The sequence below is a fragment of the Monodelphis domestica genome, chromosome 1 (genome assembly GCF_027887165.1).
Source record: "Monodelphis domestica isolate mMonDom1 chromosome 1, mMonDom1.pri, whole genome shotgun sequence".
Classification (NCBI taxonomy): domain Eukaryota; kingdom Metazoa; phylum Chordata; class Mammalia; order Didelphimorphia; family Didelphidae; genus Monodelphis; species Monodelphis domestica.
Window position 1 is genome coordinate 79172364 of NC_077227.1, and position 14230 is coordinate 79186593.

At 38.4% G+C, this 14230-nt stretch overlaps 1 protein-coding gene across 5 annotated transcripts in view; it reads left to right on the top strand.

Moving 5' to 3' along the window:
* PIK3AP1 (phosphoinositide-3-kinase adaptor protein 1) overlaps positions 1–14230 on the top strand; it is a 141290-nt gene that overhangs the window by 96451 nt on the left and 30609 nt on the right. For 3 of the 5 annotated variants that reach the window (XM_007478700.3, XM_007478702.3, XM_007478701.3), the window contains exons 9-11: positions 9897–9992; positions 10849–11046; positions 13996–14061. In XM_007478700.3, coding sequence (XP_007478762.1) covers positions 9897–9992; positions 10849–11046; positions 13996–14061 — 360 coding nt within the window. The remainder of the gene's footprint in view (positions 1–9896; positions 9993–10848; positions 11047–13995; positions 14062–14230) is intronic. The other 2 variants (XM_007478703.3, XM_007478704.3) reach the window with 1 other exon arrangement.

Consider the following 14230-nt stretch of genomic DNA (forward strand, 5'->3'; position numbering starts at 1 on the left):
CTGTGATTTTTCTCCTAGGGCAGGAGCTCCTAATCTTTTTTTTATGTCATGGACCCTTTTGGTAGTCTAGAGAAGCCTGGGAAAACCCTCCCCACACAGAATCATGCTTTTATTTTTGCTGTTGAGTTGTTTAGGTCATATCTGACTCTTTGTGTCCCTATTTGGGGCAGAGATAGTTTACCATTACCTCTCCAATTCATTTTACAGATGAGGAAACAAAGGCAAACAGGGTTAAGTGACTTGCCCAGGGTCCCACAGCTAGCAAATGTCTGAGGGCAGATTTGAACTTATGAAGATGAATCTTCCAGATTCTATTAATTCTATCCAGTGCTCTATCCACTGTTCCATATAGCTGCCCAATTATGTTTTAAAATGCATTAACATTTTTAAATGATTACAACGGGGACCAATTATATTGAAATGATTGCATAAATATATATCTAATATGTGAACACATAATATATATATATATATTCCCCACCTAAGTTCATAGACTCTCAAAATCTATCCACAAAGCTTGTGTTTCCATGAACCCAAAGTTAATAATTCTTGTTCTAAAATATTAAGAGTCAAGAAACTCTGAAAAACCAGTTTCCTTTGCTCATTCCAACCTCCTCTGTTTTATCTTTTCCTCAGTTCTCCAGTATCTCTTATCCCTAGAACAAGGAGTCTGCTTTTATTTAATGACTACTCAGAGTGGTGTCTTCACTTACCAAAAAATGTTCCACATTTTAGGCTTTTTATTTTTCCCCTGGCAGATTAAGGAGAAGTGTAAGACTGCAAGAAACAGCCCCATTTGAAAGCCATGAGATGAACTGGAAGCTGAACAGAGAGGCCTTTGTATTAAGCAGTCTGATTAACTGCTGACCTTTGATAAGCCTTGGGGGGGGGGGGGGGGTATACCTGTTGTGGAGTTAGGAATGACCCAACAAGAAAGCTTTGGATTGGAGGAAGCTTTTCTCTTCCTTGTGAATGCTAGTTATTTGTGAATTGCTGATACTTTAGGGTCTTTTCCTTCTTTCCTTCCTTCCTTCCTTCCTTCCTTCCTTCCTTCCTTCCTTCCTTCCTTCCTTCCTTCCTTCCTTCCTTCCTTCCTTCCTTCCTTCCTTCCTTCCTTCCTTCCTTCCTTCCTTCCTTTCTTCCTTTCTTCACCTTTCTTCTTAGAATCAATGCTATGGGGAGCAACTAGGTAGCTCAGTGGATTGAGAGCCAGGCCCAAAGATGGGAGGTCCTGGGTTCAATTGGTCTCAGACACTTCCCAGCTGTTGTTCCCAGTATTGATTCTAAGATGGAAGGTAAGGTTTAAAAAAAAAGTTAAAAAAAAAAGAAAGAATCAATACTATGTATCAATATTCTCTATCCACTGATCCATCTAGCTGCCCCCCCCCCCCCCAGGGTTCTAATAACAAATGGAAGTTTTCAGACAAAAATGGGCTATACGTAAATAATAGTGATTTTCTAAGTATCTCCTAGGAGCTCAGAGAATACAAAACTAAGTGTCATATGGTGGTCTTAACAGTCTGAGAGTAGAGAGGGGAACATATTTTTTTTTTTAGTTTGTCTTAAATCTAAATCCTTCTAAAGGGGGAAGAAGGGTGGCTCAGTGGATTGAGAGCCAGGCCCAGAGACGGGAGGTCCTAGTTCAAATTTGGCCTCAGACACTCCCCAGCTGTGTGACCCTGGGCAAGCACTTGACCCCCATTGCCTAGCCCTTAACACTCTTCTGCCTTAGAACTAATAGTACTCAAAATTGATTCTAAGATGGAAGATAAAGGTTTAAAAAAATAAAAATAAATCCCACTAAATTTCTAAAATACCAGATTTTCCTCCATTTCTATATGGACTGGAACAACCTCCAGTAATTGATGCAGAATGAAAGGAGCAGAACCAGGAGAACATTATACACAGAGGCTATGGTACAATCAAATGTAATGGATTTCTCCACTAGCAGCAATGCAATGATCCAGGACAATTCTGAGGGATTTATGAAAAAGAATGCTATCCACATCCAGAAAAAGAACTGTGGGAGTAGAAACACAGAAGAAAAACATTTGCCTGATCATATGGGTTGATGGGGATAAGATTGGGGATGTAGGCTCTAAACAATCACTCTATTATTAATAATATGGAAATAGTTCTTGATCAATGATACAAGCAAAACCCAGTGGAATTGCTTGTTGGCTATAGGAGTGGGGAGGGAGGAGTCAAGGGAAAAACATGAATCATGTAACCATGGAAAAATATTCTAAATTAATAAAAATTAATTAATTTGAGAGAGGAGAGAGAGAGAGAGAGAGAGAGAGAGAGAGAGAGAGAGAGAGAGAGAGAGAGAGAGAGAGAGAGAGAGAGCGCCACGTGGAAGAAGCAAACATGGTGGTAGAACAAGAAAAATGGCAGCTCCATAATTTGCCTGCTGACTGTTGAGAACAAGCTGGGAGCTGCTGACTGAGAAAGATTTATTGTGGCTAAAATGTTGGAAAGGGGAAGATAATGCACTCAGGAGTTCAGAAGCCATGCAACTGAAGATTCCCCCACACCCCAGGCTAAATCCTTTGGTCTAGTCTTATGTCATCTCTCCCATCCTCGGTCATAATTTACATCTCAGAGGGAATTGTTATCCTTATTTTGATGAGAGATAAGGAAGAAAATCTGTCCATATTAAATACTTTGCCATTTGATTTATGGGTCCCCTCTTCTGCCTTTGGATATCTAGATTTGAAGTTGATGTTTAAGGCTCTCACACTGTTCTAGGAGGCTTGAACTACCTGTAATATACTTATTTTCTAGAATACTCCACCCTGAATCTGAAAATGTTATTCCAAAGTTGAAAGGAATGTGTATTAGTTGTCCATTTTACAGATGGATAAACCAAGAGTTAAAGAACTGAAGCAACTTGCCTAAGTTCATATAGTTGGGAAACAGCAGAGTTAAGATTTAAACCCAAAGATTTTGATTAGTGTTTTCTCTACTAATGATACTAGGATGCCTTCCACAAAATTTCAGATTCCAGACCCTGCTTCTATTGATAGGAAATACACTGCCTTTTCGAAGAATATTTTTAAGTTGGTGACTTAAAAATCAGGAGTAGTGGGTGGCAAAGCTGAGATTTAAGCCCAGGTCTTCTGATGTCTTATCCAATACCCTTCCGTTCATGCTGCTCTACTGAAAATATTCCCAGGATGCATTGTATGCTTCTATTTCTTCTTGGCTGGAGTATAAGGAACATATGTTAACTTTGCCTGAGTCACTCAAGGTCATTCTTATGAAGACCAACTATGAAACTGAGCTACAGATGTGATTGCAGAAACAGAAACAGAAACTTGGGGATGGGGTCCTAATCTGTTCTGTTGTTCTACTATATGCATTGAAATAATGGCTGGTAGTATGCCTTCATCATTGAACACTGATCCCCTCAGGACCTGTGGAGGTACAGATGTCTTGATCTCTCTGTTACTCTATCCATCTGCCTCTTGTCTTTTTGTCTGTCTTCCTTTCTGCCCTCCCCTCCACCCCCATTATACACCTGGCTCACATACACAGTATAAATTCCTTATGCTCATGCAAAGACTACAGTTCCATAGGCACAATGGTTTACATTTGATGACATTTTTTAAAAAAGTTGTTAATAATAAGAATAACAATATCTAGCATTTATATAGAGCTTTAAGCTTTACAAAGCTTTATTTGTATTCTCTCTCTTGATTTGATCCCAACAACCACCCTTTGAGATCAGTAGTAAGTATTATTGTCCCCATTTTGCAGATGAAAGGACCGAAGCAAAGTAAGATTAAGTGACAGGGTTAGGGTCACACAACTAGTAAGTATTGGGGTAGAATTCAAATTCAGGTCTTTCTGACTCTCAAGTCTACTATTATCCATAGTGCCACTCAGCATCTAATTTCTCCTGCTTTGTTTCTGCCTCAGATTCTCAGACCAAAGGACAGTACCTTCTTTTCTCTATCCCTTCCATTCTGGTTCCTACTGTTAGAGGATATAAGCTTCCCATCTGCCTCACTGTTCTTTCTGATGGCCACCATTTCTGCTACCAAGATTTCTACCATCTTACACTATTTTCTTCCCCCCCCCCCCCCATTTTCTGGTTCTTCTTGTGTCTTTCATGTGAAACGGGTAGCATTTTCTAGACATGACCAATCACTGTGCTCTCTTCCTTCTGGGTGGTAAAACAAGCCAACAGAGCAACCCTGCTACAATCGTCAGGTGTGCAGCTGTTGTACCACTGGTCAAAGGTTCTTTCTTTAAGCAAGAGATGGTACTTTCTGTTTCAGCACTATTCTGGGGATAACAGAGGTTTTACAGTGCTCTGTGTTCTAACAGGCTCTTATTTTAAAGTCAGCCACTCCTGAAAGGAGTAAAGGTTTCACATGCCTAAGGATTAGAGATTCATGCTTTATGAGGTGTATTAGGCTGTTGCTTTTTTAGAATTCAATGTCACGCTTGGCTCATTTTTTCATAAGAATGTAGAAATGTGAGTCTTCAAAGCGAGGTGGTACAGTTGATAGAATGATGGGTTTAGAGTAAGAAAGACCAGAGGGGCTTTGTCATCTTTAAACTTTGCATTTCTCCAGCTGTCTGATAGATGGATCAGAGAGGTCATTGGTGGAGGGAACTCCAAATGAAGATTCCTTCACCAATGCAGGTCTGTAACTTACTGTCTGAGAGCATACTAAGAAGTTAAAAGACTTATCCAGGGTCACACAAGCCAGTACTCATCAGAGGCAAGACTTGAAGTTTTCTTGGTTTTGAGGCTGGTTCTTGTTAGGACAAGAATTTATTTAGGTTATTCTGTCTAGTTAGAAGCAAGGGTTTTAGCTCAGAAGTAAGGATGTTTACACTTTGAGCTGCCCCCTTTAAGAAAGGGGAAAGAGATAATTTGCTGTGGCCACTTTAAGCAAAAAGGATAAAGGTCAGTGAAGGGAGAATTCTGGACTCCATCTTCTCTGACACTCTGAGAGGTCAGGAGTGACTTTCTACTCTCTGGGTCTAGGAGACAGTTGGTGGCAGTGGAAGAGAAAACGACAGAAAAATAAGGTTGGAGATAAGAAGACTTACTATTTGAAGTTGAGTGATTATTCACTGAAGAGTTTTTCCCATAGAAAGAGTCTGATTTACTGAAAGGAAGTTTTCCCCCTCTCAGGCACAGGGAGAGTTGAAGAGCAATTACACTGTCTCTGTGATAGTTTCCAGGAGAGAGAGTGGAGACATAAGTGCTACATTTTGACTTGTGAAGATTTATACATATATGAAGAATTATAATTTAGTTTAAGGTAGTAAGATAGAATTTAATCTTTAGCCAGTTGAATATAGTTAAGTGAAGGTTCACTTTGGTGAACAAGAAGAAGTCCTGTGAGGACAGTTGGTTGGGTTGGTTATTTAGACTTATTAGAATAAGGATTTTATAATAGATCTCCTAACCTATTCATACTTCCTAATCCTCTCTCTACTTCAAAAAGAATAATAAATATCGTTATATGAAACTGCCTCAAGCAAGTCCCTCTACCGCCCAAATCAGTTTGGCCCTGATAGTGTATTGATTTAGAATCTTGAACTCTAGAGATTACATTTCCCACAATCCCCTTTTCCTTTTCCTGTTTGTGCATCTCCTTACATAGATGGGAATTTTGAGTTTCCATTTCTGCCCACACAGGCTCTTTGGGCTGTTATTTGTGTGAAGGAGGAAGCACCTTTTGGCTTTTCTCTGTTGTTTTTTTTTTTTCATTTCTCCAGTTTTTAATTTGTCTTTGCTCTAAGTGGATTTTTAATAAATGGTATTAAAATAATACTTGCAGTATTGAATATTAATTTTAATCTTTACAATAGCTATAGCTGTATCAATATCAATGATAGCTATTATTTATTACATTTAGTTTCAAGCCAGCTAGCCTTAAAGTAATTAATTTACATTTTGAAATATACATTTTGAAATTACTATTAACCATTTTCTTACAAATACAAGTTTTAATATTGATTATTACAGTCTCTGGGCACTACTTCATGCTGCTTTTCATGGTAGATGCCTGATAAATGCTTCTTTTGTTTGTTAGTCCAGCAAGTTTTACTTGTTTTCAGTTTAACTGCTCTAAGGTCAGTGCCATAATTGCCCTGGTAAGAATGGGCCTTTGTCTCAGGTGGGTTAACATAAAGGAGTGGGGACACTTTTCTCTCCCATAGGTTCCATCTTTTGTAGTAATTTGTCATTTGCTCCAATCCCCACCCTTCTATGTCTGCTCTAGGCATAGTTATGGCTTAATGGAAGCTTAGTTAATTGCTTGAAAACTGAAATGATAAATCCTAACCCAATTAAATAGTTATAGTCATTTGGCCTTTTTTTTTTCTTAGAGAATACCCTTTGGTTGGCATCAGAGCACTTTTAGTCCACAGAACTTCGTTAGCATTAGCATGTGAAGCTCCTTGAAGAGCAAAAACTATTTTAATTTTTTTTTATCTCAAGTGTCTGGCACATTGTTATTTAGCTGGGTTGTTTAGACTGTTTCTGCCTTATGGACCATACTGTCCATAGGGTTTTCTTGGCAAAGATACTGGAGTGGTTTGCAGTTTTCTTCTCCAGTAGATTAAGGCAAACAGAATTTAAGTGACTTGCCCAGTCATACAACTAGTTAAGTGTCTGAAGTCAGATTTGAACTCAGGTCTTTCTGACTCTAGACCCTGTCTGTCCCCTGAGCCAGCCAGCTTCTTCCTAGGCAGCCAGGGTTAAGCAACATTTCCAGGGTCACTTAGCTAGTTTGAGGTCAGCTTTAAATTCAAGTTTTCCTGATCCAGATTCAGAGCTCTATTCACTGAGTCATCAAGCTGCCTGCTGGCACATAGTAGGCACTTAATACATGAAATTTGGCTCTTGGTTGATTCAGTTAGTGAAGTCACAGGGTACTTTCTAAATGCCCAGAACCCCGAGTCATCATTAAATGGCAGTCATATAAGATGCAGAATTAGTTAAAAGTGGAAACAGATTTGAGAGACCAACCAGTCCTAGCCAATTGTAATGTAATACAACAAAGTGCTTGTAACATACCACAAACCCAGCATAATCAAGAGATAAGCATAATGCAAAATTTTTCATTGGAAGAAGAAGGGATTCTTTTGGATTATGTTTATTTTGCTTCCCGTACATGTACATGACATATGGATCTACATGTTATTCTGACTCATGTAGAAATGGACACATATGCATGGAAAAAAATCTTAGGGATCCTCTTCCTAGGTAAAAAAGACTCACAGATAATAGATTTTTGTATGTAAAGGGATATACTTTGGGCAAAAAGAGATGAACCCTTTTTCTCAACACAGTGATTCTTCTTTCTTGTTTCTTCTTGACTTCCATGGTGTGATAATTAAAATGTTTGGGAGCAAGGGAAATATATATATATATATGTACATATATATATATATGCATATATATATATGTACATATATATATATATCAATTATGACCGCTGAAATATGTTTTTACTGTGTCTTGGTTTTATATAAATATAAGATGGTCGCCAGGGAATATATTCCCAATTTATGAATATGCCCAAGCCAACTGGGTTTTATAGAGAAATTTAATTTATAATACACTGATTTAATCAATAGAAAAAGAGAGAAAGTAAGAAAGGAATAAGAATGAATAAATCAGTCAGTTGGTTTTATCACTCACCCAAGATCTCTCTAGGTAAGGCTTCTCATGCCAACCTCAGGCTCCACCTTCAAGAGAGCCTCCTTTCAAGAAATGTTTCCAGAGAATTCTCCTCCTTCAGAGCCAGCCTTCTCTCCTGGTCCTCCAACAGAGCAACCTGCTCAGTCCTCCTTCAGAGCCACCTCGCTCAGAGCAAAACCTCTCCAACCTCCCCCAGTCCTCAGACCCCGCTATCTTTAAGGAAACCATCTAAGTTCCCTCCCCTCAGTTCTCACATCTACCAATCACTGTCCATGTCTTCCCTGTGCCAATGGTGGCTCTAGCTTAACCCAGGACCGCCCAGAGGTCTGTGGCTTTGCACATGTCTGTTGAAGGTCATATTCTCAAATAATTAAATCTTGATCCTTGCTGCAGCCCTTCCTAAATCCTTTTACTCTGAGTAGGGTGGAGATTGTAGTTTCAAGACCTGGTTCTGTCATTCCAAGTATCTCTATTGTATCAATTCTAAAATCAATCATGACTCAGAGAACTTCCTGTTCTATGCTTAAGCATAGGTCAAAGCCCTTTCCATTGTTTAGCAAAAGGTTTCTGTCCTAAAGTAGTCTTAGGTAGGGAGGAGAAGGATCCTCCCATGCCAAGGGATTTCACATTCCAATAGAGTTCTTACTATCAGTAGGAAATTTTTTCCAGTATGAGATTTCCCAATGGGGAAATTTCCAACATTCACAAGTCTAAGAAATTTTAAGGTTTACAATGGCAAGTATAAAGAGGAAAACCTTGATTTGCTGGAACTGAAATCACCTGAATTCTCCAAGAAATGATCATATTTTATATTCCTTTTTTTTTAAACCTTACCTTCCATCTTATAATCAATACTGTATATTCGTTCCAAAGCAGAGGAGTGGTAAGGGATAGGTAATGGGAATCAAATGATTTGCCCAAGGTCACACAGCTAGGAAGTGTCTGAGGTCATATTTTAACCAAGGACCTCCTGTCTCTAGGCTTGGCTTTCAATCCATTGAACCACCATATTCTATATTCTTTAAGAAAAATAGGCAGCTTGCAAGAAATCAGCCTAGTTTAGGAGTTTGTCTTTAAAAACCAACTTCCTGAAGGGTCAGCCTAGTGTCATCTGGATCTCTGATACCTGTGACAGCTAGAGTTCTCAGGATAGAAGTAATCATTGACTGTGGGGCAAGTGACAACCGCTGTCGCCTGTTGGACTGGATCATCTCTTAATGACCCTCTCATGTCTATAGTTCTGTTTGGAATGATGCCTCTGACACACTAAAAATCTTAAGCTATCAAAAAGGATCAAATTATATTCAATTTACTATACTTAGTAAGGCAGTAAAGTAGATTAATGTATTTTAGGAAGAGTTTCAACAATAAAGGTAATGAGGATGAGACTTCATTTCTTCTTATCCTATAGTTATCAAGGAAAAGTAATCATAATACCTCACTTGCTAAGCATTTCCATTAATCTAATTTTTTTAATAGTGGATTTTGAGGCACAATTTAGCCAATTGAATTAAGTTCAAACTCTTAGATCTCTTCTCTTAGATAAATATGGTCAGGGCTGGGAATTAAGAGATAAAAATATTAAATTTCACTTTCTACTAAGCTACTTATTCACTAGATCCTACTCACTGTGAACCTCTCAGGGAAACTATTTCACCTGAGTTTACCCATCTGCAAAATCTGAGCCCTCAGAGACTTACTTCATGCCTCCCTAGCAGGTTGTTCGAGAAAGAAAGCCTATTTTAAAAGACAAATGGCTACAAAATCAATTATAAAGATCCTTTGTTTGACTTTTAAAACCCTTTACAACCTGATCCCTTCCTACATCCCAGCCTTTTACACTTTACTCTCTATATATACTCTACAATCCAGGGATACTGGCTTCTATACTGTTCCTACCACACAACTCCATCCCTTTCCAGTGACTCTCTTTCCTGGAATATTCTCTCCTCCCCTGTAATTTGTGACTTCCCTGGCTTCCTTCAAGACTCAGCTCAGATCTCACTTTGTCCATCCCCTCCCCAAGCCCTTTCTGAGACGACCTTGAATTTCTATTGACTATATCTCTTGTAGTTATTTACATATTGCTTTCCCCAGTAGACTATGAGTCCATTGAGGGCAGGGGACACATTTCTTCATATCCTCAGCAACTGTAGCCCCGTGCTTGGCATGTAATAAGTAAATGCTCGCTTACTGACTAAATTCTAAATTCTCCTTCCAGATGTAGAGATGCTTCAGTCCAGTGCATCTAACACAAAACCCGCAGAATCCTTTCCTGTGACCACCAAGGATTCCATCATTCGTAAATTTTTGGAAGGTAAAAGCTGTGTTGTAGGCAGGGTGGAAGAATAAGAGAAGGATAACTGTAATCCAAGGCTTTGTGTGGGTCTAGGAGAAAGCTGGCCTTCCCTGTAGGCAGCAAAAATGTGACACATTTTTAGAAGGATAGATAAGGCCTCCTGAAAAAAAAAAGGGGTAAATAAATAGATAAATAAAACAAATTCAGAACAAACAAACTTTCTAGCCTGCTTTTAACTTTAAAAGATCATTTTTTAAAAAATCATCTTGTTTAGGTAAGTCATTATCATCAGAAGGGCTCTGTTAAAATAGATATATTAAGTGAGAGAGCTAACACTTAGCCTACTAATGCTGGGAAGTGGATTAGCTTGTTAGGGTAGTCACGGAGAACCCCTCCCCAAGCAACAGGTAGGATGCCAAGTGTCAAGGGAGGGGAAGCTAGATTTTTTTCCTTAAATTTCTCAATCATGTCATTCCCTTGTAGGATGGGATAGCAAGTGGTGAGAGAAAATAGAATATTAGAACCTTTCGGGTCATGTGGGCCCCTCTTCATTCCATTCAAGCATCTGGGGGATGATGGTTCCTTTTTCTCTTAATAGTATCATCTGTTTCCTGAGTTCAGATAAGATGTTGGGCTAGATCCCAGGGAGTAAAATGAGGCTACAGAGATAAACCTTCTTCTGCTATAAGATGATCCTCAAATAGGAATAATTTCCTAGGGGCTGGGGGTATGGAGGAAAACAAGTAAAAAGTGATAAATATCATCATTTTCTTTGTGTGTCTATATTTGCTGCAAGGACTGGTTTTAAGTATATTCCAGAAATGACAACCTTCTGCCAAGCTAGTAGGGTCATTTGCTTCTCTTCTTTTCCTAGGCAACAGTGTAGAAGAGGGCCCTTTAGAGCCAAACTCTTTCCCTGATGCTGTGGATGATGATGTTTATCACACAGTAGAAGATGACAATACTTTTCCTATGGATCTGGCAAACAGACCCCCAGTGCCTGTGCCCAGACCAGAGACCAGTCCTCGTGGCATTTACCAGGCATCCCAGAGTGAACCATATATTTGCAAAGGTAAGACTGGTGGCATATAATATTGCCTAGGGAATGCACTAATCTTGTGAAATCCATTCCAGGAATCCGAACAACAAAAAAAAGTTCTTTAATCTCAAAAGAGTATTTCCCTACTGTTCAATGATTATAAATCTCAGCTAAGACTATGAGTTCTTGGAGGAATGGAACCTTCCTAAATGGTTCCTCAACCACTTCCAGGACAACCAATTCTAGGTAGGTTTAAGAGTTAGAATAAAGAAAAATTACCAGATCTGGTACAGGAATTTATATTCTTATAATATTGCCTGAGTCAAAATAACTCCTATAGCTCTTTTTGCTATATTTTAATGAAACATACACTTATCACTGAAGATTTCAATTGAATAAATAATGTTTTACTTAAAAAAAGTTATTGATGTTTTTGTTGTGATTTCTGTATTCTGAATATTTTCCTGCCCCATTACTTTCCCAACTATCAAGGTATCCCTTGTAACAAAAAATTTTTAAAGAAAGAAGACAAAGGAACAGTCCAGCAAAACCAAATGCCACATCAGTTGTTTTTAAGAGCATATGAAATATTCCATATCAATATTCCTCCACTTCTGAAAAGAAGAGAGGAAGGTTCATTTTCTCAGTATTTCTCTGGAGTCAAGCTTGAACATTATAATGATACAGTGTTCAGTTTTATTTTATTGTGCTTTTTCACATTTATGTACAACATACATCTTAATAAATGCTTATTGACTGACTTATACATATAACCACCACCTTGGGTCTGTCTCTTATCACCTTGTTGCCTGTCCTATTTCAGTGGCCTCTTAAACTGGCCTTTCTGCCTCAGTCTATCTCTAATCTAATCCATCTTCTATGCCAGTGATGAGCAACCTTTTGAGCTTAGTGTGTCAAAATTAGCCAAAAAAAAACAAGCATAACTCAGGTGGTATGTCACTTTGAGAAAAAAACGTCCTTCTCAGTATGCAGCCCCATACTTCCCTGTATGCAAAAATGGCTACGTGTGTCAGTGCTGACATGCGTGTCATAGGTTCGCCATCACAGTTCTATGCAAATGTCAAATTGATTTTCCATAAGAACATCTGTGAACACAATATCTCCCTATTCAATAAACTCCTGGGACTTACTATTACTTCTGAGATAATAGATGAGCTTCCAAATTTGTTTTTTGTTTCTTTAGATTTTTGAACCAAACCTGGCACTTTGCTGGCATATTGTTCAATCATTCAGTTGTGTCAGCTTCCATGACCACATGGACTCTAATAGGTCCTTTTGTCCTCTGTTTGGAAGCCTTACAACCTGAGTGGTTTATCTCCCAATGTCATATCTTTTAGCATTTTAATATTGTCCTTGGGGTTTTCTTGGCAAAGATATTGGAGTGATCTACCATTTCCTTCTCCAGTGGATCACTTTTTATCAGAACTCTCTATTATGACCTGCCCATCTTGGGTAACTCCGCAGTGTATAGCTCATAGTTTCTTTGAGCTATGTATGCAACCCCTTCTGCTATGAGGAGGCAGTGATCCAGGAGGTGGTTTTTTTTTTTTTTTTGGCATAGGGAACTCTTTTTAATTCAATCTACCACCTTACCCCCCTCCACTAATGCAGATCAGTACCTGCTTTGTTATTTATACTTTTAGTTGTTTGGGGCATTGAGAGATTGAATGATTTGATCAGGATTAAGTAAATGTCTGTGGAAGGATCTTGAATCCACATTTTCTTCCCAGCTTCAAAACTGGCTCTCTATCTACTACACTACACCTGCCTCTTCTATTTGACTTTCAAAGCCTTTCACAAATTGGCCCCAACCTACCTTTCCAGTTTTATTATATATTCCTGCCCTATCTACACTGTACAATCTAATCAACCTGGCCTTCTTCCTGTTCTTCTACCTCCATGCTTTTATACTGGCAACCGGTGCTCTCCCTTCTCTCCACTACTACACAGAATGTCTTACTTCATTCAATATTGCACTCAAGTACTATATTCAATATGAAAACTTTCTTGATCTCCTGAACTGCTAGTTCCCATCTTTCTTAAGTGATCTTGAACTTTGTATTTATAATGTATATACATATACACATATACACACGCATTGTTCCCCTACCAAGATCACCAAAGAATGTAAGCTACTTGAGGGAAGGGGCCCTTTCATTTTTGCCTTTGTATCTCCAGTGCCTAGCAGAGTCATTGTACATTGTAGGCACTCAATAAATGTTTGTTGAATGACTGATTGTACCACCAGTTTCCTCCATAGTGTGGTAAGATGAAGCTGTGTAGTTGAGTTGCTGGTTTACATTAGACTAAAATAGACAGATTGGAGAAGCTAGAAGGAGAAGGGTACTGTCACAAAGCACAGAATCTGAGGTTAACCAACAACAAATGATCTTGTCATAAAAGCCAGGACCATCAATCACTGAAGACTGTGGTTAGGAATGTGTTCCTATCACCAATATTCTAGTTCTTTATTAACCCAGGAGAATTCTCTTATCTACTTATTTGTCTAAAATTTATTTTTTCAGCCTGAACCACCTCTTGGGATAGTGAATTCTGTAATTGTACACCTGATATGTTACTTTCTTGAATGAATCCTAAACTGGACTTAGCTTTGAGGGGTGCTTGTCACTCTTTAACTAGATCATCAATATTTTGTTCTTCTCTGAACATTTCATGATTTTGTTCATTTGTTTATCTCCTTTCTGTACCTTTGTCCTTCTATACTGGAAAGCTAATCTTTATGTCTCTTTTCATTAAGAATCCCTCCATATTCTTGGTGACTTTAGTTGTCTCTATTTCAGTGATGGACTTACTGTGGATTTTTTTAGGGTATTTTTTTTCTTTAGGGCAGAATAATATTTTATTCCATGTGCACACAATTTATAAGATATTTTGCAATCATTCCAGGAAGATTCTATAGAGGTTCATATTGGCTTTTATATAGCATTCTTTGTTCTTTAGTATTTGCAGATAAAAGTCAGGACCGACCTGGAAATTTGTATATTTCTTCTGAGTTCATGACAAAAGGTAAGACATGGATCTTTCCTTCATTGGTATTGTGTCTGTTACTTTTTTGGGAAGGCAGGGATGAGAGGAGGAATATTTGTTGTTGTTTTAAAAGTTATGTACAGGCTTAAATTGACAATGTTGCTTCTCACATATCCTCAAAAAAGATAGTCTCCTTCAAATGAGTGAA